At 38.3% G+C, this 24,508-nt stretch overlaps 3 protein-coding genes across 5 annotated transcripts; 2 read left to right on the top strand and 1 right to left on the bottom strand.

Moving 5' to 3' along the window:
* The first annotated feature begins 14,750 nt into the window (after positions 1-14,750).
* Positions 14,751-16,842, top strand: LOC131603665 (small ribosomal subunit protein eS10z-like). The gene is made up of 5 exons (XM_058876075.1): positions 14,751-14,853; positions 14,936-14,984; positions 15,070-15,349; positions 15,449-15,584; positions 16,601-16,842. The coding sequence occupies exons 1-5, from the start codon at positions 14,851-14,853 to the stop codon at positions 16,673-16,675; spliced, it is 543 nt and encodes a 180-aa protein (XP_058732058.1). The 5' UTR covers positions 14,751-14,850; the 3' UTR covers positions 16,676-16,842.
* Positions 16,843-17,603: 761 nt separating this feature from the next.
* LOC131603663 (mitogen-activated protein kinase homolog MMK2-like) lies at positions 17,604-20,118 on the top strand. 3 transcript variants are annotated; one of them, XM_058876070.1, is made up of 7 exons: positions 17,604-17,834; positions 18,065-18,276; positions 18,413-18,542; positions 18,620-18,757; positions 18,875-19,207; positions 19,426-19,609; positions 19,743-20,118. In XM_058876070.1, exons 1-7 carry the CDS (start codon positions 17,811-17,813, stop codon positions 19,916-19,918), a joined length of 1,197 nt encoding a protein of 398 aa, XP_058732053.1. In that variant the 5' UTR covers positions 17,604-17,810; the 3' UTR covers positions 19,919-20,118. The 3 variants fall into 3 exon arrangements, with proteins under 3 accessions (XP_058732053.1, XP_058732055.1, XP_058732056.1); XM_058876072.1 differs by having other exon boundaries at positions 17,827-17,955; XM_058876073.1 differs by lacking the exon at positions 17,604-17,834 and adding an exon at positions 17,841-17,955 and having other exon boundaries at positions 18,071-18,276.
* A 268-nt stretch (positions 20,119-20,386) lies between these two features.
* Positions 20,387-22,657, bottom strand: LOC131603662 (probable polygalacturonase). The gene is made up of 5 exons (XM_058876069.1): positions 21,964-22,657; positions 21,742-21,862; positions 21,465-21,639; positions 21,305-21,375; positions 20,387-21,203 (listed from the first exon to the last, which is right to left on the bottom strand). The coding sequence occupies exons 1-5, from the start codon at positions 22,300-22,302 to the stop codon at positions 20,494-20,496; spliced, it is 1,416 nt and encodes a 471-aa protein (XP_058732052.1). The 5' UTR covers positions 22,303-22,657; the 3' UTR covers positions 20,387-20,493.
* Between the last annotated feature and the right edge of the window lie 1,851 nt (positions 22,658-24,508).

Here is a 24,508-nt window from a genome sequence, read left to right as displayed (position 1 = left end):
CGTACTCAACTAAGGGGCATGTCTATGGGACCAAAAGAAAGTTTCAAAGGATATGCACAAAAGTGGAGAGATATGGCTGGAAGGGTTCAACCACCCTTATCTGATCGCGAACTAGTCGACATGTTCATGGGCACTTTAACTGGCCCTTTCTATAGCCATTTGCTGGGAAGCTCATCATCAGGTTTCACTGACCTGATACTGACCGGAGAACGTGTCGAAAGTGGCATTCAAAATGGAAAAATTCAAATAGGTTCCTCCTCTGGTACTACAAAAAGGCCCATCAGCGGGAGAAATGATCTGTAGGGGCAGTTCTGATCTCCACATCTGCACCTCAAAAAGATCAACAGCTAAAATATATGCATCGACCAGATGCACCAAGAAGAAATTTCACCAGAATCAACATGCCAATCTCTCAGGCATTGCAGCACTTGCTAAAAGCAGATCTGATCACATTAAAAGGTCCTCCAAAGAATGTCAACACTTCCTCTCCGAATTATCGCCCTGATGCGACATGTGCCTATCACTCAAACTGTCCAGGACATGACGCAGATCACTGCTGGGCCCTGAAAAATAAAATACAATATATGATAGATGCAGGGGAAATTGAGTTCGATCCTCCAGAAACTCCAAATGTCATCACTGCACCTATGCCAAAGCATGACAAAACTGTCAACGCTATCCTGGACACTGTTTACATCTATGATGTGAACGAATTATCAACTCCACTCTGCGAAGTCAAAGGAAAGCTAATCCGATCTGGTTACTTTCCAGGGTGTGACCCCGACTGCTTTTACTGCTCCTGCCTGCCCAATGGTTGTGAAAATCTAAGAATGGGAATTCAAAAGTGGATGGATCGCCGTATCATTATGTTTGAGAGGCTCCCTTCTATGGACGTGCTGTGCGAAGTCTTTGCAAACAGGATGAGAATAGAGGATGCCTCAGTGATCTCCAGCTTACCATTCAAAATCTCTGCCAAGGCTCCATTCAAAATTTCTGCTACACTCAAAGTGGCATCAGTAGTCATTGCTAGTCCAACTCCATTTCCATACTCCTCAGACAAAGCTGTCCCATGGGGATACGACACTAATGTTTACGTTCATGGAGTTAAGCAGGGTACCTCGACTGAAGAGGCCGCAAAGTTAACTACTCCAACTGTGGGTAATATTGTGGGTACCAGCGAGATCACGAGAAGTGGAAGAATCTTTTCACCAGAAATTTCTCCAAATGTTGCTGCTGGTCCAGTCCGAGTCCCAGTTCCTAATCAAGATAACAACGCTCGAGGCAAAGAGCCATAAGTTGAACAAGTTCAAACCCCGGTGGAGATCACTGCTGAGGATCCATCAAAGCAAGAAATGGAGGAAATATTGAAAATCATCTGCAAGAGTGATTACAATATTGTTGAGCAACTGGGGCACACCGCTTCAAAAATCTCAATGCTATCTCTGCTAAAATATTCAGAAGCTCATGCCAAAGCTCTGATGAAGTTCCTAAAAGCTGCGCATGTGCCTCAAGAGATCTTCGTCGACCAATTTGAGAATTGTGTTGCCAATTTAACCGTGAGCAATGGTCTCGGTTTCTCTGATGTGGATCTAACCCCTGTTGGGAAAAATCACAACAAAGCCCTACATATCTCCATTGAATGTAATGGCACCACTCTATCTCATGTGCTAGTAGATAACGGTTCTTCTTTGAACGTGTTACCGAAAACAGTACTAGAAAAGCTTGACTTCGAAGGAATTGTGTTACAACCAAGTGATGTTGTGGTAAGAGCCTTTGACGGGTCAACCAGAACGGTATACGGAAAAGTGAATCTCCCAATCAGAGTGGGTTCTCAAATCTTCGATTCCATCTTTTACGTAATGGAAATTCACCCAGCCTACTCCTGTTTACTTGGACGTCCTTGGATACATGAGGCAAACGCTGTAACTTCTACCCTGCATCAGAAGTTAAAATATCCAGTAAAAGGAAAGATTGTCACAGTCTATGGCGAAGAGGAATATGTGGTTAGTCACCTAAGCAATTCCAAATATGTTGAGTTGGAGAACGAATTCATCGAAACTCCATGCCAATCATTTGAGGTGGTCTCCCCAGATGTCTCTACCACCAAGCATATTCCTGCTACTCCAACTATAACTATGGCTTCTCTCAAAGATGCCAAAGCCATGATTGAACAGGGTGATTGCACAGTATGGGGACAACTTCCCGATATACCCTACAAGTCTGACAAGCTAGGCCTGGGCTATAATAGTGAAGATCAAAAGAATGGTCAAGGTCCTCGTTCTGGAGGATTAATGTCACACTTCGTCAGCCAAGAAGTAAACGCTATTGAAGATGAAGGAGTGTTCTTGAACCATATCATTCAGCCATATCCAGATGAGATTCCACCCATTTCCATGGGAATGTGGGATGCTGTGGGAGAACCAAATGGCAGGTATAATTATCAGTATACCACACCTCAGAATTCTTATATTACTATGGAAGACATTACCCCGACTGGATGGGGTGATCAAATTGGAAATGACGAAAGTTTCACAAGTCCCGTCACTGAGCAATATCAAAATCCACCCAAAGAAGTATGGGACACGCTAGGAGAACCCAGCGGCAAATATGACTATATGGTGAAATACTCCGCTCCTCCGAGCTCACAAATTGCTATGGAGGACATTGTCCCAACTGGATGGGATGAACAGTACGATGACAATTTCGCTCTTGAAAAAGCCAGGGAAATACCAAATAACGAGGGTTGCTTTCTGTCAGCATACTCTCCTCATCAGGATGCACAAGTCTCTATTCAAAACATCATCCCGACTGCATGGGACGGCCTTATCGAGCATCTCGCTCAGCCAACAGAGATATCTCAGCCTGGGCTCTCGTATCCAGCAGAGTATATCCCTTATCCCGAAGGATCACCAGCTCATTTTCCCACTAATGAAATCAATGCTGTGGAAGATGAAGAAGACAACTGCAACTGGAACAGCTGGATACTCCCTGCTCACAACAGTGGATTGAACAACTGGAAAGCTGAGGATGTGATCTCCTTTGACCAGGAGTAAATGCCATTTCATGTTCTCTTTGTGTATATTGTGCAAAGATAAAAATGGTTCCTGAACAATCGAACCATGAGCTTGAAAGCCGTGTGCCTTAGCACGCTGGTCCTTCTATAAGGGCTTATCATATCATGATCATGTGCATTCAATAAAATCATGGGACGCTTGCATATTTAAATTTTGTGATCCTTTTTCTTTCTTTCTTCGCTTTCAAATAGCTATGTTTTTTCTTCACACACACTCACATAACTAACATGCAGATTTACATACACTCTGGATCCAGTCAACAACGATTCTGCTATTGCCCGTCATAACTTTGAAAGTCCGATCTACCAAACTGAGGACGAAAGTGAGGAAGATTGTGAAGTGCCAAGAGAACTTGCAAGGCTGCTAGAACAAGAAGACAAGGCCATACAGCCTCACGATGAGCCAATTGAGGTCATCAACTTGGGCAGCAACGAAGAAAAGAAAGAAGTCAAAATAGGGGCTGATTTAGAACACAGCATCAAGCAAAGACTGATTCAAATGCTGCGAGACTACGTCGAGATATTCGCCTGGTCCTATGAGGATATGCCAGGCCTTGACACGGACATTGTAGTTCATCGCCTGCCAATCAAAGAAGGTAGCGCTCCAGTCAAACAGAAACTACGAAGGAGCAGGCCTGATATGTCAAAAAAGATCAAAGACGAGGTTGAAAAACAGTTCAATGTCGGATTCCTAAAAGTTGTAAGTTATCCTCCTTGGATAGCTAACATCGTGCCTGTACCTAAAAAAGATGGGAAAGTCAGAATGTGCGTGGACTACAGAGATCTGAACCGGGCAAGCCCCAAAGATGATTTCCCTTTACCATACATCGATGTACTGGTTGACAATACCGCACAATGCAAGGTATTCTCCTTTATGGACGGATTCTCAGGGTACAATCAAATCAAGATGGCACCCGAAGACATGGAAAAAACAACCTTCACAACACCCTAGGGAACCTTTTATTACAAAGTAATGCCCTTTGGTCTGAAAAACGCAGGAGCAACCTATCAACGTGCAATGGTAGCGCTATTTCATGATATGATTCATCAAGAAATAGAGGTGTATGTCGATGACATGATTGCAAAATCCAACACCAAGGAAGAACATTTGGGTCATTTACACAAGTTGTTTGACAGACTCAAGAAATACAAGTTGCGACTGAACCCAAATAAGTGTACCTTTGGAGTAAGATCCGGCAAACTCTTAGGTTTCATCGTCAGCAGCAAAGGTATTGAGGTTGATCCCGCCAAGGTTAAAGCCATTCAAGAAATGCCTATACCTCGTACCGAGAAACAAGTCAGAGGATTCTTGGGACGTCTAAATTACATCGCCTGATTTATTGCCCACATGACTACTACTTGTGTGCCGATCTTCAAACTGTTGAAGAAAGATCAAGTGGAAAGGTGGAATGACAAATACCAGTTAGCCTTTGACAAAATCAAAGAATATCTCCAAAAACCTCCAATCTTGTTGCCACCTGTGGAAGGCAGACCTCTGATAATGTACCTAACTGTGTTAGAAGACTCAATGGGGTGTGTACTAGGACAACATGACGAATCCGGCCGAAAGGAGCACGCAATCTACTATCTTAGCAAAAAGTTTGCCGATTGTGAAACAAGATACTCACTACTCGAAAAAACTTGTTGTGCCTTAGCTTGGGCGGCTCGCCGACTAAGACAGTACATGCTAAATCACACCACTTTCCTAATCTCCAAGATGGATCCCATCAAGTACGTGTTCGAAAAACCTGCTCTCTCTGGAAGAATAGCGAGATGGCAAATGATCTTAACAGAATATGACATTCAATACACTTCACAAAAAGCAATCAAAGGAAGTGTGGTAGCTGATCATCTGGCTCATCAAGCAGTAGATGATTATCAAGCATTGAACTTTGACTTCCCAGACAAAGACATTATGCTAGTCAATGACTACAAACAACCAGGACCAGAAGAAGGACCCGAGCCAGGATCCCGGTGGACTATGGTTTTTGACGGAGCTTCTAATGCACTTGGCAATGGCATCGGAGCTGTGATCATTTCCCCCGCAGGAGGTTATACACCATTCACTGCCAGATTATGCTTCAATTGCACTAACAATATAGCCGAATACGAAGCATGTATTCTGGGTCTTAAAGCTGCAATCGATCTAAGAATCAAATTCCTAGAAGTCTACGGAGACTCGGCCTTGGTAATCTACCAAGTCAAAGGGGAATGGGACACGAAGCACCCAAATCTAATTCCTTACAAAGAATATGTGCTGAGTTTGATTCCTTACTTCGAAGAAATCACTTTCGAACACATCCCACGCGAGGAAAATCAACTAGCTGATGCTTTAGCTACCATGTCATCCATGTTCAAAGTCAGGTGGGACAACGAGGCGCCTATTATCACCATTTACAGGCAAGATGAACCATCCTATTGCAATGAGATCAATACCGAGGGAACAAAAGAAAAACCATGGTTCCATGAGGTAAAAAGATATCTCGAAGCTCAGGAGTACCCTGAAGGGGCATCCATTAACGACAGAAAGTTTCTAAGGAGATTTGCTGCCAAATTCTTTCTAAGCAATGGAACCTTATACAAACGCAACCATGACTCGACTTTACTTCGCTGTGTAAACAAGGAGGAAGCAGAACAGATCATGGAAGAAATACACAATGGTGCCTTCGGTACTCATTCCAGTGGACATACAATGGCTAAAAAGATCCTGAGAGCAGGTTATTACTGGTCTACCATGGAAACAGACTGCCATCATCACTCCCGAACATGTCACAAATGCCAGATATACGCTGACAAAGTACATGTACCTCCAGTTCCATTAAGCGTCCTGACGGCTCCTTGGCCTTTTGCAATGTGGGGTATTGATATGATTGGAGAAATCAAACCTACTGCCTCCAACGGACATCGCTTTATCCTGGTCGCTATTGACTACTTCACAAAGTGGGTAGAAGCAGCTTCATTTGCTTCTGTTACCAAGAATGTGGTGGCCCGGTTCATCAAATACAATCTCATTTGTCGGTACGGCATCCCTGAACGGATTATCACGGACAATGGCACAAATCTAAACAACAGAATGATTACTGAACTTTGCACACAGTTCAAGATCAAACATCATAATTCTTCTCCATATCGACCAAAGATGAACGGCGCGGTGGAAGCTGCCAACAAGAACATCAAGAAAATCATACAAAAAATGATAGTAACCTACAAAGACTGGCATGAGATGTTGCCTTTTGCTCTTCATGGTTATCGCACATCTACGCGTACTTCAACAAGGGCAACTCCATTCTTCTTAGTCTATGGTATGGAGGCAGTTCTTCCAATTGAAATTCAGATTCCTTCCCTAAGGATTATGAAAGAAGCCAATCTAGACGAAGACGATTGGATTCAAACACGGTTGGACCAGATAAACTTGATTGATGAGAAAAGGCTCGCAGCTATTTGTCATGGTCAGCTATACCAAAAGCGTATGATCAAAGCCTTCAACAAAAAAGTCAAAAGTCAAGCATACCAAACTGGTGGCTTGGTTGTCAAACGCATCATCTTACCACAAGGTGATCCCAGAGGCAAATGGACTCCCACCTACGAGGGACCATTCATAATCAAGAAAATATTCTCCGGCGGAGCCATGTTGATTACCACCATGGATGGTGAGGATTTCCCACACCCTGTGAATGCTGACATAGTCAAAAAATACTTCGCTTAAAAAGAAAAAAACAGCTCGCTAAGTTGAAAACCTGAAAGGGCAACTTAGGCAAAAAATGAGCGTCTCGGTGGATTGAAAACCCGAAAGGGCGGTCCAGGCAAAAATTAGAGACTAAACAAATACTATCCCGGTAGGCTGAAAACCTGAAAGGGCAGCCTGGGCAAAAGTTAGGGAATGAAGCATACAACTATGTACCGTTCAACTGCCTACTCACCATCAAGATTCAACACCTCAAAGACACCGATCAGTCCAATCACTTTCTTCCAACAAGTGAGGGATGAGATGCTCGAAGACAGATTGGCAATAGCAGAATTGAAACTTGACTGGATCATTTTCACATAGCTATTTATCTTTATAAATATTTTCCAAAACTTTATGACAGTTTCCTACTTCTAGGATTGTTGTCTCCCTGTGCGAATCAGCCTATCATGGCTCTTTTTCAAAAAATCAATGCAGCTTAGGCTCAAAATCACTATTTTCACTTTTTCTGTTTTGAATACGTAAACGTCCCAATGATAATTTTGAATGAACATGTGCATTTGAATATGATTGATGTTTACCAGGAAAAACAGGAATATCATTCAGGAAATGTCCCAATTATCTGGACATCATTCCATCAGAAGAAAATCCCCAAGAGAAGCGCATTTCTCAGCAAATTCCTCAAAAAGATTTTCTCTTCAAAAGAAGTCTTATCCCCCAGCAGGGTTGTTCCAGATTGCTATCTTCAGAAGGTGTGATCCCCGCACCCGGACTTGGTCAGATAGTGCATCGAAGGATTATGCATCTTCCTCATTCCCATTTGAAAGGGCATCAAAACTTCCAGCTACCTTTCATTCCCAAGTGATAGTCAAAGATCCTTCAACAGAGTACCATGGTTCTCAAAGAATTTCCCCAGCCGAGGGTACTCAAACAAGACAAAAGATCATCAATCACAATATAGTCATATCCAGATGACTGGCGGAAATTTATTTTCCCAAATAGAAGCTTGACATCATATTCATACATCACACATTCATATTCACATTCATACATTCATACATCATGCATCATGCGCATATTCATACGCATATTCATACACAACATCACATGCATAATTCTCCGGGAATATCTTACATTACATGCATCATAAACATTGCATATCACTAACTTGATTTTTCAGGCAGACGGATATCTTCAACAAAGATGTTCTCAATCACATGCAGTGTTCACCTGAATTCCATGAACAGTTCTCTCAGAAAAAAACAGTTCACCTGAATTGCTAACCGAGCATGTTACCGGCTTAATCAATAATCCCCCCTAGGTCCGCTTATCGGCTGCCCAGGAAATATTGTTTTTGCCTCCCGCAGGAATCGAACCATGTACCTAGGGGTTAAGTACATATTCATAGCAATTCCTGCTACCACTTGAGCTACATGCTCGGTTGGCCGACACGGTTGATGCGTGCAGCGGATATCGGGGTGTTACATTAAAAGTAGCTCAATTGGTAGCAGGAATTGCTATGAATATGTACTTAACCCCTAGGTACATGGTTTGATTCCTGCGGGAGGCAAAAACAATATTTCCTGGGCAGCCGATAAGCGGACCTAGGGGGATTATTGATTAAGCCGGTAACATGCTCGGTTGGCCGACACGGTTGATGCATGTAGTGGATATCGGGGTGTTACATTAAAAGGCGCCTTTTTAATGTAACACCCTGGATTTCCGCTTACCCTGCAGGGCTTTCGGCCTACCAAGCATGTCACCAGCTTAATCAATAATCCCCCCTAGGTCCGCTTATCGGCTGCCCAGGAAATATTGTTTTTGCCTCCCGCAGGAATCGAACCATGTACCTAGGGGTTAAGTACATATTCATAGCAATTCCTGCTACCAGCTCAAGTGGTAGCAGGAATTGCTATGAATATGTACTTAACCCCTAGGTACATGGTTGTTGAATGCAGTATAGGGCAAGCAACAAAAAAGATTTGGAAATATTGATCCGGGAATTATCGTCCTCAGAGATGGAGAGATGCCATTCAACAGTTTCTACGGTTTCGAACTTTGGATTGAATGAGAAAAAAGTAAACAAAGATATAGATAGGAAAAGAATAAACACATTCTTAGAAGAGAAATAACTTATCAGAAATGTAAATATATTCATTCATCACAAACATACACTTACCAACCCGTTATACTCAACCTACAATACTCATCTATGTTATCACGTATCTCTCACATAAGCGTCCATCTCTGGAGCACAAACGAGATCATCTCACAACTAAGGTTATCTCTAACGCGAAGCTACGAGAACATCCGTGTTGTCGCGTCGGCGATCTCTCGCGCGCCGCTCAAACACAAAAGCATTAAGAACATATACAAACAGTGAATGCTAGCTCTAAATCTATCTCTAGAGTTCAGAAACTAACAGATAATCATCCTAGATAAGGATTCAAGAAGTTTATCTCTAAAGCACCCCAAATCCCCAGCATAGAGCAAAAATCTAGGATAACATCAACACAGATTTGTAAAGCAAGTTAAACATAACATTATAATCGGTAAATATACATAAGATTCAAGTAAATATACAAACAAAACCCAACCAAAAGAAATACACAGAGAATAGAAGAGATAAACCAAACATCTCGCGGGTTGTCAGCTCCGGTTGATGAGAAATCCACCTCCGATCTTCCAAGTGCATGACCCAGTGTTGTTTTCTAAGTCAGTCTTACTCTAAGAATGAAAATGATGGAGTTGGAACTAAAACTTTCCCAAAACCATAACCCTAAAATGGTTCAAATGAAAGAATATAAACACATTTTCTGCTACGGCCGCTTAGCGGCCAAATCTCGCTTAGCGGACTACACGTATTACAAAAATATCTAGAACAGTAAACAGGCCTCCGCTCAGCGGCCAGACCCGCCGCTTAGCGGCCAGGAAAATTTGGTTCGCCCCTGGAAAGCGCGCTTACACGCTGCTCAGCGGCGCTCTCTGCACAAAACTTGCTTATTTGATCCAAAATCGCGCAATCGGAGCCGTGCCTTCGACACTTTATTCCTCGAGGCTCCAATAAGCATGAATACCTATAAAAACAAAGGAAAAACTATTAAACGGTATATAAAACATATGAAAACTAAATAATGTGAATATATACACAAAAGTGGGGATTTTATTATAAAATCAGAATGAATAGAATCGATAAGTGCCACAATTATATACTCAAAATAACAACATTTTGGCACTTATCAATGGTTCGATTCCTGCGGGAGGCAAAAACAATATTTCCTGGGAAGCCGATAAGCGGACCTAGGGGGAATTATTGATTAAGCTGGTGACATGCTTGGTAGGCCGGAAGCCCTGCGGGGTAAGCGGAAATCCAGGGTGTTACAATCTAACTATATATGGTTTCTCGAAAACTTTTTTCCACTTCAAAGTGGCCCACCTCAAAATCCAATTGAACACATTATGTATATTGGACGACTTTCAAATTTATAATATTTTGTTTAAGTTATTTGAAACCAAGATATCATATACCATGAACATCCATTGCATGGACATCTCATTCCATAAAAGAAGGTGAATCTTATGACTATGAGAATGCATTTTATATGTGAGAATGATAAGAATACTTATCAACCTTTTGCTAAAGAATAAATGGTTGTAATTAAAAAGATACACATGTGATTCAATCTACCCAATTATTTCTCATTAACTCTTTTATCAAAAAAGCTCATTCTAATAATAAATGAAAAATAATTGGGTAGATTGAATCACATATGTGCCTTTTTAATACAACCATTTCTTCTTGATCAAAAGGTTGATAAGTATTCTTATCATTATCACATATAAAATGCATTTTGATAAGATATGTCCTCACACACACACACACACACACACACACACACACACACACACACACACACACACACACACACATATATATATGCCTCACACAAGAATGGAAAAATATTGGTTTATCGCATTTATGTACTTCAACACCGTGAGGCTCCCTCGACAATTTAAGGTAACAGAGAACACACCTCTTGTAGAACTCAAATACAAACTAGAGAATCTCTAGCAATATTCAGGTAATCTAAGAGTGGTTAAAATGAAGTATTGTTCATCCTCGATTGCTAACGGAAGAAATATGAAGTTCAACAAGTTAGAGTTGAAGAAAAATGAAGATTTAAGATTTATGTGAAGTTCAATTCACTGTTACACAACAAAGGATACAATCAAGGTGTGTACTATGTGCCAGTTGTGAGATCACCAACAATATTTTAAAGATGTTGATACCTCCTCAACCGTCTATTGATGATGAACTACCATGTTAGATATAGGTTAACAAAAATCAATGTAATGTTACATATTTTGTGTACGTGATAACAAATATTTATGTTATGTTTTTCTTCATCTATGTGTATGAATTTACCTATGGTATTGTGATAACTAGGTATATTAAAATAATCAAAATCTAGAAAAACTCCTTAACATTATTCCAATGCATTCAAAATGAGTTTGTGATTAATTAGTGATATAAAGTTAGAATCCACATTTTGACATCCGGATAAATACTAGAAGTTGACGCCTCTGCATCAACCAAGCTAGAGGTAACAGGAGCATGCGATGGTTGACTATTTTCCCTCTGAACAGATGCATATTGTGCAATCTTGTCGTGTCTCAATCGGTATTGTTTATAAGCCATAATTCCTATAAGTAAACTACACCACTAGCATTACACAACGAGTCTCCTCCAAAATGGAAAAAAAATGCAAAATGATATACCACGAAGATATATCTCCAAGTTCTAGGTTTCCAAACATTGAGAAATTCCAGAGATGCATCTCCGGAATTTTATGCAACTCTCACAAACGCCAATGGCGGAATGTAGTTCCGCAAATATTAAAAAATAATGCATTGATCAACAAAACTACCTATCAAACTCGTTTCTCATTATGTAAAAGCTATCAAACATGTATAATATATGTATTTCATAGCCTAATAATCAACTTCTACACATTTATACAAAAATTCAATAAGGTTTAGAAAAATTACAAAACAGTGTTTGGTGAAATCTTTGATGAACTTTATGTTGACGGAGGAAGTTTTAAAGTTGCTTGAAGTTACTTGATTGCTTGAATGTGGTTTGAAAGAGTTTTAGAAATTAAGAGGCTTAAACTTGTTTTTTTAGAAGTGAGGAAGGTGAAGGGAGTCTGGCGCTATTTTGAACAATTAGCGTCTGGAGATTGTTGAAAGTATATTGGAGTACTTTTAGTTTATCGTTTCCACAAGGATTGGTGCGATATCACCGTCGTTCTATAGTTTATATTGTCTTGAGTTAAAGTTACTTTGGGTTTGGTTTGGTAAAAGATCATTCACAAGTTTAGTAACAAAGATTAAAATTTGGAAAGTTCTAAGTTTAAAGAAAAGTATCAAGACTTGATTTAATCGACCTAATATTGTATGTCTTCCTACGAACATGCGTATGAATTCATTATCAATTAATACTTCACGTATCGTTCGTCTATACCGTTCGTTTCCGCAATGTTATAGCAAGATTTACCGTATTGTTCAACCAACGATTTCTCAACCGATTGAACAATACAAATAACAGTTAAAAACCGATACAAAGTGATTATCAACCATGAATTCCATGTCTAGACTTAATGTTTGATAGATGATAGAGTTAGATCAAGATTGAAATATTGTATTTCACAAACATTTAAACCATAGAAATTCAAGAGTAAACAAACTAGATCATCTATATTGATCAAGAACTTGTTCATACACAATATTCACAAGAAAAACATACAAAAGGTAAGGAAGATTACATCAAAGCCTTGACACCAACAGGTTTTAGCTATCCATAGACATGGTAGCTTGCACAAGAAGGAAGGAATGAAGATAAGCAAGCATCAACGATGATTTCTCGATGATCAATGCTCCGATTATCCAATTTTATGTTACTATAGTGGTATTAGGGTTCCTTGGCTCTCAAAATAGTGTAACTCTGAAAAACAGAACTGATCTATTTATACAAAAATTAAGTTTTGTCAAGCGCGCGTCGCGCGCTCTTGCCCGCATCGCGCCATCCTCATTAATAATCAAACCGCCCTAAAGCGCGCATCACGCGCTTCTTTGCTCGCGGCGCGCGCAAGCCCCTGGAAATCGCCCTAAAATATCTCTTCAGCGCGCGGCGCGCGCACTTGCTCGCGACGTGCCCTTGAGACTGACTTTGAAATTTCTTCTTTGGAATTCTTTCAACTTTTCAAGCCTCAAGTTCCACCTAATAGAGAAAACCTGTACAAAAATCAACTAGAAAAGAGATTAACAGAAAACAAAAGCTTACTTAACTAAACTACTATTATTTACTTCAAAATAAACGGGGATCACAAGAATACGCGATAACTTAGTAGAAAGGTACCAAATACAAGAGCAAATATTAACACAATTTGGCACCTAACAAAGATGCATCTCCATAACGTTTATGAAGATGTATCTCCATATTATTTTTTCCATTAAGTTATGGCCTGATTTTGAAATGTATTGAGTTGTGGTGCGTTTGAAGAAGTATCTATGAAATCTGAGGGTATTATTGTATTTTCACGAGGTGTGCTAGTAATAAATAAGGTGCATTAAGAAATCCCAAAAAAATCACATGCTTATACATTAGTTTATTGGGCTTGTAAAAGAAACTTAGGAAGAATTTACCCCACACCCCACATTTGTCCCACAACCCCTACATTAAAAATATCGTGACAAAAATGCCCTAATATAAGTATGTTATTTGTTTCATTTTTTTTCGTTTTTCTATCATTTATGTTTTGAAATTCTAATATAGAAAAAATGTCAAACCACAACACTTTATGAAAGTACTGTTCCGGTTGAATAACATTTGTGTTTCAAAAATTCAAAAAAAGAAACTCTCATACCGGAACACTTTTTGAAAGTGATCTTATTAGATATCATTCGTGTCTAAAAAATTTTAAAAAAAAATTGTCATACCGTAACATTTTTTGAAAGTGTTTCGGTTGAGTGTAATATTAAGACACCGAATAACTTTAAAAAAGTGTTATGGATAGAATTTTATTCCTAAATGAGTTTCGGCAACAGAACAAAGTGATGCCTAAAGTAAACAGCCACTGCTTTAAACTGTTCCCTAAGTTAAAATATCACTCTAAATGTTGCCAAAAAATTTAAACTGTTCCCTAAGTTAAAATATCACTCCAAATGTTGCCAAAAATATCTAGTACGACAAATCAGCCAATGAGTACAGTTTTTTTTACTTTAGCTAACATTTTGGAACCGTTGCAAAAGCTCATTTAGGAAAAAAAATTATAACCATAACACTTTTTGAAGGATATACGGTGTCTTAAGAATACATCCAACCAACACACTTCTAAAAAGTGGTCTGATATGACAATTTTTTTATATCAAAATTTCAAAACATAAATGATAAAAAAGTAAAAAACATAAGACATAAACTTTTTATACGAGGACATTTTGATCAAAATAATTTGGCAAAATACTCTTTTTGGTCCCGTATATTAATTTTGGGGTTCATTTTGGTCCCTTAATTTCAAAAAGTTTCATATCGGTTCTTTAACTCTTTAAAATGTGTCATTTTAGTCCTTTTTGGTATATTAGCGACGGATTTAGCGACCAATTTTCGAGTTTTTCCGTCACTAATATGACAAAAAGAACTAAAATGACACATTTTAAAGAGTTAAAGGATCAATATGAAACTTTTTGAAGTTAAGAGACCAAATTGAACTCCGATGTTAACTTACGGAATCAAAAAGAGTATTTTGCCAAATAATTTCAACGTAGAAGTAGAGGAAGTTACATAAAAAAATTCTAAAAAACTCACCGCCACACCGGGTTATAAATTAGTTTACTGGGCTTTTGTAAAAGAAACCAATCATTGAGCCCACTATAACCCAAGAATAGGCCCATTATCATAAACAATTATAAAAAAAACACAAAAAAAAATGAAACATACATTATTTATAACAAGAAAAAAAACACAAGCGAGTCTGTTTTAGGGTTTATATTGCGGCAGAGCTCTCCTTCATTGTCTCTCCACTCCCTCGTCACCATGGTACTTTCTCAAGTCCTTACCCCTTCTACATTTTCATCATTCTCTTCATTCCATAACATCTTCAACTGTGCTAATTTTTCAGATCATAACAGAGAAAAATCGCAAAGAAATCTGCAAATACCTCTTCCAAGGTATATTCAATCCAAATCATCTTAGTTCATATACGTTTGTGTGCAGTTTGATCTTAATTTTGTGTTTTTGAATTGTGGAGTTCAGAGGGTGTTTGCTATGCTAAGAAAGATTTCAACTTGGCAAAGCACCCAGAAATCGATGTTCCTAATTTGCAGGTGATTAAGCTTATGCAGAGCTTCAAATCAAGGGAGTATGTTAGGGAAACCTTTGCGTGGATGCATTATTACTGGTTCCTGACTAATGATGGAATTGAGTTTCTAAGAACTTATTTGAATCTTCCTTCGGAAATTGTGCCTGCTACTTTGAAGAAACAGGCTAAGCCTGCTGGGAGACCTTTCGGTGGTCCACCCGGTGATCGCCCTAGGTATATTATCATTTGCTAGTTTTTGCATTGTGTTCTGATTCTTAAGGGTTTTGATTATGTGGTTGATTGTTGATTGGTTAATTTGTGAATTTGGAGTAGGGGTCCACCAAGATTTGAAGGAGAACGTAGATTTGGAGGTGACCGTGATGGGTACCGTGGAGGTCCAAGAGCACCTGGTGGTGAATTTGGAGGAGATAAGGGAGGTGCTCCTGCTGATTACAGACCCTCATTTGGGGTAAGCTTATTGTGTATATCAATGCCATTCTTTAATTCATGTTATGGATTTGCTTGTGGCCTAGGTTTTGTATCTTTGTTGTAGAATGTTTTGTTGCCTTGATGAGGAGTAAATCTGTAAATGATTTCTGTTTTGTATAGGTATTTTAAAATTTTCAATTATGTGTATGTTTATTCACCGGCGAAAGTCTTGAAACCAATCTAGTAGGAGCAACTCATGGTGTTTGAATACTTGTTTTATTTCATGTTTGAACTCATTCTTAGAAGAGGGGATGTCAGTCCATGGGGGAGAGCCATAATCTCACTATATTGAACACTTTGTGGTGCCATTACTTACCATTGTGGCGAGCCCAAAAACTGCCATGTTATATCTTACATAGTGCTGCATTTGTGGAGATTGGATAATACTAGGAGTGATTTTGAGGACTTACAAATGATTTTGGTGTGTATGGGAGTTATCGACTAGAATTGAGTTTTGACTAGTTGATTTTGATCGTAGCTTTACTGGCAAACAAGATTTATTACTCAAATAACAAAACTCAAGTTCGTTGACCTTAAACTCAATATTAATCATAATCAACTTTTGCCTCTGTCAAATCAAACACACCAATAGTATCTAATGTAGCATCCTATCAGCTTCTGTTTTATGGTGTCCCTGCAATTTATGTATGGTCTATGTCAATTTTTTAATTTCATTTGCAGCTGTGAAGTTTACTTAGATGTGTATTGTGACTTTCCCCCAGTGTACTTGGTTGCCCTTTTAAAAAACTTGATTTTTGACCAAAACATTACCGTGTATTTGGATTATTGTAGTCCGCATCTCTTGGTTTGAGTTGTGATGCTTTTGTTGTTTAGATAGCCATGTAGTCTTAATGTTCATTACTAGGTATTTGCATTTGCATAGAATCGGTTTTGGAAGAAATATGTTTCTTTGTATACAATACTGTTCCCCAATTTTGGATTTCGTCCTGTTGTTTTGTTGTTTCCTAAATCAATCGAGCTGTCTTTATTGTGCAGGGTCCTGGTGGAAGGCCTGGATTTGGTCGTGGATCTGGTGGTTTTGGTGCACCAACAAGTTCAAATGATGCTTAAATTATAATGATTATTCCCAAGTTTTCTACTTGTTTTTTGGAACACAATTTTCTTGTAGTTGAAGTTTATTATACAATATCCTCAGAGGTTGTTTAATCGGCATGTCATAATACTCTAATCGTATTTATCATTCAATGAAGATTTTAAATTTCGAGTGTTTTGTTGAACTTATTTCCAGAGGTTGATTTTAAATTATCACAATACAAGTGTTAGTTAGGGGTGTTCAATTCCAAATCGACTGCATGCATGTATTTCAATATTTTTTATTTATATTATTGTAATTTTATTTTTATTATCGGTTGAATATTACATATTTTTTTAAACTAATGATTCAAAATCAGACAGAACTGCAAATAATGACAACTTTATATGAGAAGAATTGTTATCTTTGTATTGGATCGGATGAGTTTTTCCCTAAAAATTAATCCAAAGGTGCCCCCAAACCCCCTAAGTTGAGACAATCTTCTCATTGTAATTTCCCCCTAAAAAAATGGCTTGTCTGCATTCACATTTCAAGCACAAACACTAGTTGAGGCAATATTTTCATATTCTACAAACCCAACTATGCATAATCACAGTTACTAAATTAAAAACATTTTCACATAAAAGAAGAGCTGAGTTGATTTCAAATACAGAGGAAAGAAAATCTCAAGAACTTTATATATATACACTATGAAACACATATAGTACGTGTATGTACGCAGAAAAGTACGTGTATGTACACAAAAGCATTCGTGATCATGAGTTTGTAGTATATGAATTTATGACTTTGTAACTAATCTCTTTCCTTTCATGTTCAGTTTACCATGCATTACCTTCTTTTTCTTTTTCATGCATAAAGTTTTCGATACGTGTTGAATTTTCAACCACACCAGCGACAACACCAGTTCCAATTCATATGCAATCTGTGAATCCACAGTGAAACGTGGTTACAACTTATAGGTGAAAACACAACCTAATAACAGAAAGAAGCATGGTTTCTAGACATCTCAAGTGTTTCAACCATTGTGGAATGCAAAGCAAGCATCTTGTGACAAATCTTCAAAAGCAATTACTTTGATGTTTTCACTTTTACAAATCACGTTTCTGTTTTAGCTTTTACAGGTAGACTTATCAATAGTCAAGTATTATACTCATGATCAAGAAAACTCCATTTCAGGTTTCTTGACTCACACTTATCCTACATTTGTTTTTTTTTCACTTTCCTGTGTTTCTGTTTTGTTTTGTTTCTCTCTGCATGTTTCAACATTAGTTTTCATTACATTGTTCCGAGAACAAAGGTACCTTAGTATTTTCATTATTTCATATACTTTTTGTATGTTTGTATGGTTGACTGAAAACTCTGTCTTTGATTCTTGAGATTCATAATTTGTTTTGTGTATTGGAAAGGTGAAGACCCTTTGTTCTACTTTCAACATGGCAACAAAAGAGTCGAGCTCTTCTGCTTCTGCTTCGGCTTCTGCTGACACTAAAATCAAAAGGGTTCTTACTCATGGTGGTAAATATGCACACTACAATGTGTATGGAAACTTGTTTGAGGTGTCTTCTAAGTACGTGCCTCCCATTCGTCCTATTGGTAGAGGCGCGTATGGTATCGTTTGGTAGGCGTTTTTTGTTTCTTTCTTTCATGAACTTCTGGTTCGGTTTTCGTTGAGATAACTCATAGGACCAGGTAAATGATGAGTTTGTTTGACTGTTTGAAATGATTTCTGTCTCTTGAATGATGTTTCTTTTTAGTGCTGCTGTTAATTCCGATACGCATGAACAAGTTGCTATTAAGAAGATTGGTAATGCTTTTGACAATATAGTTGATGCGAAAAGGACTTTGAGAGAAATCAAGCTCCTTCGTCATATGGATCATCAAAATGTAAGTGCGAATTATGAAACTAGGCATGAATTAGTTAGGGATTGTTTAACTAAATTTTGGAAGATTATCTTTAACAGATCATTGCCATCAAGGATATCATACGACCCCCGAAAAAGGATGCGTTTAACGATGTATACATTGTTTATGATTTGATGGACACTAATCTCCATCATATAATTCATTCTGACCAACCTCTCTGCGAAGAACATTGTCAGGTTTGCTTCTAATGATATTGTTCGACCTTAATTTCGTGTCAACTATTGTTTTTTTCCGAGGAACTCTCGATTAGATTTACTAAATTCTAACATGAAGTGTTCACACAAACTCTGCAGTACTTTTTATATCAGCTGTTACGCGGGCTGAAATATGTGCACTCGGTTAATGTTTTGCACCGTGATCTTAAGCCGAGTAATTTACTAGTGAATACAAACTGTGACCTTAAAATTGGCGACTTCGGTTTGGCAAGGACAACATCTGAAACCGATTTCATGACTGAGTATGTTGTCACGAGATGGTACCGCGCCCCGGAATTGCTCCTCAATTGTTCTGAGTACACTTCTGCGATTGATGTTTGGTCTGTTGGTTGCATATTCGGTGAAATTATGACCAGAGAGCCCTTGTTTCCTGGCAAAGACTATGTCCATCAACTAAGGCTTATCACAGAGGTATGGTTTTGATGTTTCCCTTTATTAACTTCGACCAAAGCATTGCTAAGTTTCTAACCGATGTATTATTGCGTTTGAAGCTATGATAGCTCTCTTTGAAATGATATCAGGTTCCATCTTGAATGTTGTTAATGAGTGCATATTTAAGTTCATATTATAGTTTGGTTGTAAATTTGATGACCGTAAGTTGTGACACTTTTTTTCCTTGTGCATAAAAGTTAATAGGTTCGCCAGATGATGCTAGCCTTGGATTTCTCCGAAGTGACAATGCTAGAAGATACTTTAGACAGTTTCAACAATACCGGAAGCAAAAGTTCTCGTCTAGATTCCCAAACATGTTGCCCGAGGCACTTGACCTGTTAGAAAAGATGCTTATCTTTGATCCAAACAAACGCATCACAGGTACTTATTATCTCTGTAGCACCGACACCTCCGAAAAAATGTGTGTCCGTGTCAGTGTTGTGTCTGGTCTCCGTTTTTGTGTCCGTGCTTCATAAGTCTTGTATGTTAATGTGGTATTTTCATTGATTTGAAGTTGATGAGGCACTGTGTCACCCATATCTTTCATCACTTCACAACACGAACGAGGAGCCGGTGTGTCCAAGGCCATTCGCTTTTGATTTTGATCAGCCATCATGCACCGAAGATCATATCAAAGAGCTCATATGGAAGGAATCTGTGAAGTTCAATCCAGATCCACCTTGTCAGTAATCCCTTTCTTATTTTGTATAAATGTAACAACCTCTATTGCCTGTCCATCGTCGTTCAGATGATTCGCTAAAGACAGAAGCTCTTTCTTCCTTTGTAATCTAATCCTAAAACCAACTACGACACGGAAAGAAACTTCTCTTGAAAATCGGATGTTACACGCATTTATACGAGTAATAAAAAAGCTGTTGTATTGTTCTCAAGTTTGCTTTAGGAGGAATAGGGTGTCATGGACAATGAAAAAACATGATAGCGAAATTGTGACGAGTCTGTCATGGACATCGAGCTTCTTTCATAATACGTGATGTTTATCTTTAAACCGCGTTTTTTAAGTTTCAATTATGTATCTGGTAACATTTGTTAGATATGAAGATTCCTTCCTTCACCTATGGTGATTAATGATTTTTCTTGTTTCATTGCTAAATTTGATGAGTTTGGATAAGTAATTTGTTTAGGATTATAGAAAAGGACTAACAGAAAATCTGTAATAGCTTATAAATCTCGAACAAACAGTTTTTGGAAGTATTACATTGTTTGGATTGTTCCCTTGAAGTCGAGCCGTTGCTTCTATACTATCATCACAAATTTATTCTATAAGTACATGTTTGAACCTCAACGTCTTCTTCGATAGGCAAGCTTCCTTCTGGGAAGCTGCATGCTGCAACATCCTCTACTCCTTGGTCTGGCAATAGGCCACATGGCACAGGAGTTACACCACTTGAAATCCCGGCGATATTGGTACAATTCCACGGCAGTTTTTTCGCCTTCTTTGCTAGTCCAATCGTTACATTGGATATGCAGATTCCGGTAAACGGTGCATTAGATATACCTTCCAACTTTCCAGCCATGGTCACGTTTTCAGCAACCATATCGCGGTAATTAATATTCTGAATCACAGGAATCGCGTTAGGATCATAGTTGTTATCGGCATGAGAGCCATAATCTCCTGTCATCCAAAACGCCCATTTCATGGTTTTCATCGTCATCCGTCTAACATATATGTCCCTGACATATCCTCCTCTTCCAATAGCAGTTTTGATCCTAACTCCCGATTCGGAATCAATGGCCAGAATGTCCTCAGCCCTTACGTCTTCAATACCACCCGACATTTCGCTCCCTAAAGCAATTACAGCACTTGTTGGAGAAATACAAGTGAGCCTTTTTACAACCAGCTGCTTAGTCGGCATTCCATAAGCTATACCGTATTCATCCCAACCACTCTTCACAGCCACACAGTCATCCCCGGACACTATATAACAGTCCTCAATCCGCGTGTTCGTGCAAGAATCTGCGTCATAAACCATAAACCATAAACCATAATCAGTCGCGGATGTACTAGACTATACATCACAGCATCTTCGAAAAGATGTATATACTAACTTAACTTACCAGGGTTGATCCCATCTGTATTTGGTGAGTTCACAGGAGCGAGAATCGTGATGCCTCGAACAACAATGTTGCTGCATTCAATTTCTTTATATCAGAAAACTCACAATAATGTAGTAGATTGATAATTGATAACAGACACCGCAAAGAGAAAAAGACGAACCTGCTGTAAACCGGATGAATATTCCAGGATGGAGAATTAACCAGAGTGAGATTCGATATCTGAATATCATCCGAGTGCATGATTTCAATCAGGTAAGGCCTAGTAAAACTAAGCTCCCCCTTATGAAACTTTTGCCACCACACTTCACCTTGTCCATCTAATGTTCCATTGTCCCCTATTCGAATTCATAGTTAAAAGAACCAAATTTTAGTTTAATCCCAAAAGCGTAACCGGATTGTCCGGTTCAATCTTCGATTCGCGATATCTCAAAAGTTACCTGTTATGACTACATCAGTGAGGTTGGTTCCGAAAATCAGACTGCTATATCGTCCGCCTTGAGTGTCCCTCCCTCGACCATACGACGGTAAAGGTTCGATCACCGGCCACTCACTTTCGTCCTAACACATCAGAAACATGACATCAAGATTCAAAGCATTTCAATTACATTACATTTGCATATCCATATAGATGTACAAGACTAGTTAAGCTAGAACCAAACCTGAGAGGCAAGAATGACAGCATCTTTGTGTAGGAACAAAGTGAAATGACTGGTGAGATTGAAACTACCAGTCAACCATCTTCCTGGTGGAACATAAAGCTGAGACCCGCCGTTCGACGAGTACTGACTCAGACGATCCACGGCCGTCTGAAAGGCTCGTGTGTTCAAAGTTTGTCCATCGCCAACCGCTCCAAACTCCGTCACTGAGGCACTATAAGCTCTGCAGCTCACAGCACAGTACTCAAGATAGTGCTCCTCAGCCGGTGTTTTTCGGCTCTCGACTACATTCAAGCTTAGCAAAGTAACCAATAGAGACAGTAACAACAATAACACATCCATAGGAAAGAAAGATGAGAAACCAACAATGTTGAGCTATAGATACATGTATAGGTCTGTGTTTATATATATAGATATATATGTTAGTGATTATTAAGCATTATATTTTGCACTTCCTCACTCCACCCACCCAACCACAAATTATATTGCTTATTCTGTCATGTGATAACATTAACAGGAATGTGATAAAGTGTTGCATTTAATTGGTTAAGATTAAACAGAATTTACTGGACCAAACTATTGCATTTTGGTTGGAATTTGTTAAGTTGGTTTAGTCTATAAGTCAAATAATGCATTTCTACATTAAGTTTTAGTCCTTTTTCTAGCTTAAATTATCGACTTTTTGGGAAGTGAAAAATTAAATGCTTGCATTATTAACTTCCCTAATGTAGTTTGTTTCATCTTGTGACAAAATATATGTATTCTTGGAAAAATTAGGTCAGTTGTGAAGGTTGGCATGCTAGTTTTCTTATGTTCATCTAAAGAAAAATAATGAATTGCCATGTGGAGTTTGAAAACATGCTATCAACTAAACATAGTCCCCACTATTATATATATAAAAAGCGGGTATCATATACGCGCAATAGACTAATTTTTCGAGTTGGGAAGGATCACAATGGACGACAAAGTTTTTTCTAAAAAAATTTAACTGTTGCGTAATTAAGTATGACTTTGAACCTAAAACCTATGATTAAGCTGAAACAAATTCTTTTGTACTTATTTACTTGTTGGTAGACCAAGTGGTAATAACTACTAAAAACTCACACAATCGTGAGAGTCAGGGTTCTCTATCGTTGACGTCCAAACTAGTCCAACCTAACAATATATTTTCGGATTTCTTTTACACTTTTTTGTTCCACCTTCTTTTGCCTTCCATTTTCTAGCTATTTTATTATATTTTCTCCTTAATGTGTGGTTCTCTTACACTTAGTGGTTCACTATACTTTAAGGTGTAGAAGAGAAAGTGGTATGGGCAATATAGATTATGGGTATTATTGAGTGGGCAATATGAGTGTTTGGACGGGTCCCACATTGGTCACGGAAGTTTGTTTGAATGTGTCTATGTGACCTAACAATATATTATTGCATCCTCGTGAAGATTTCTAATCACGGAAACGAGACACGTGTACAATCTCATGATGCTATTGTCGATACTCATCACGGGCCAAACTTCGTTTTCTTTTGAGAAAATGTATGTCCATTTTCCCATGTGAAATTGACATTTGAAAATATTGTATTAACACCCTAAAATATTGAGATTAATTTGTCATGTTGTAGAGTCTAACCTCTTCTATTAAATTTGTTAAAAAATGTAAATCATTGTATCATAAATGTGGTAGTTAATATAGTTAGAAATTGAGAGAAGTTAGTTAGACCTTTGTAAACGAGACGTAACTCTTTAAGAAATTGTAAACATATTTTAAAAAAAACGTGACGACATCAAGTTCAGGCTACTTTATCTACGAGGTATAGTCTATCTTAGCTGTAAGAACTTTTACGATTTTTTTTTATAAAAAAAACGTTTCATTGGGTTGAGATGTATGAATGTTCTATATAAACTATCCTTATCCTTGATTCTTAAGTAATGTGAGACTATTTTGACCCGTTTAAAATAGTTGCCCCTTAATTGAGGCCAAGGGACAGGGTGCGAGCATGTGGGTCTGACCCTCATTCTAACGATAATGTTCTTGTCAACCTCAAGTCCGCGGTACTGTGGTTACAAAGTATTATCCGCTTTGGGTGTGACAACCCTCATAACTTTGTTATTTAGAAAATATGTCTTGTTGGATTGAGTGTGTGAATGTTGTATATAAATTGCACTTAATCTCGATTCTTGAAACATAAACCATGGAGGAACTACAACGTTTGGTATAGAAAATCTTAATGGAGTAAATAATTTTGCATTTAAAAATATAAAAATGCATGTTGTTCTAGCACAACAAGGAAGTAATGCGTTGAGAGGTGAACCAACTCTTCCTACAACAATGTTAGCTAAAAGAAAAGAAAGATCTCATTGATAAAGTGAAGAGTGTCATCTTCTTGTATCTTAGAGACAGAGTTTTAAATGAAGTAGTTTGAGAACCACTGCAGTGGCCTTATGGCTTAAACTTGAGTCTCTTGACATGACCAAATTTGTAACTAATAGACTTATCTTTAAGAAACAATTGTTTTATTTAAAATGAGTGAAGAAAAACTTGTTACAGATCAA

Source organism: Vicia villosa, linkage group LG5, assembly GCF_029867415.1.
Source record: "Vicia villosa cultivar HV-30 ecotype Madison, WI linkage group LG5, Vvil1.0, whole genome shotgun sequence".
In the NCBI taxonomy this organism is placed as follows: domain Eukaryota; kingdom Viridiplantae; phylum Streptophyta; class Magnoliopsida; order Fabales; family Fabaceae; genus Vicia; species Vicia villosa.
This window is presented reverse-complemented; position numbering and strand designations above follow the sequence as displayed.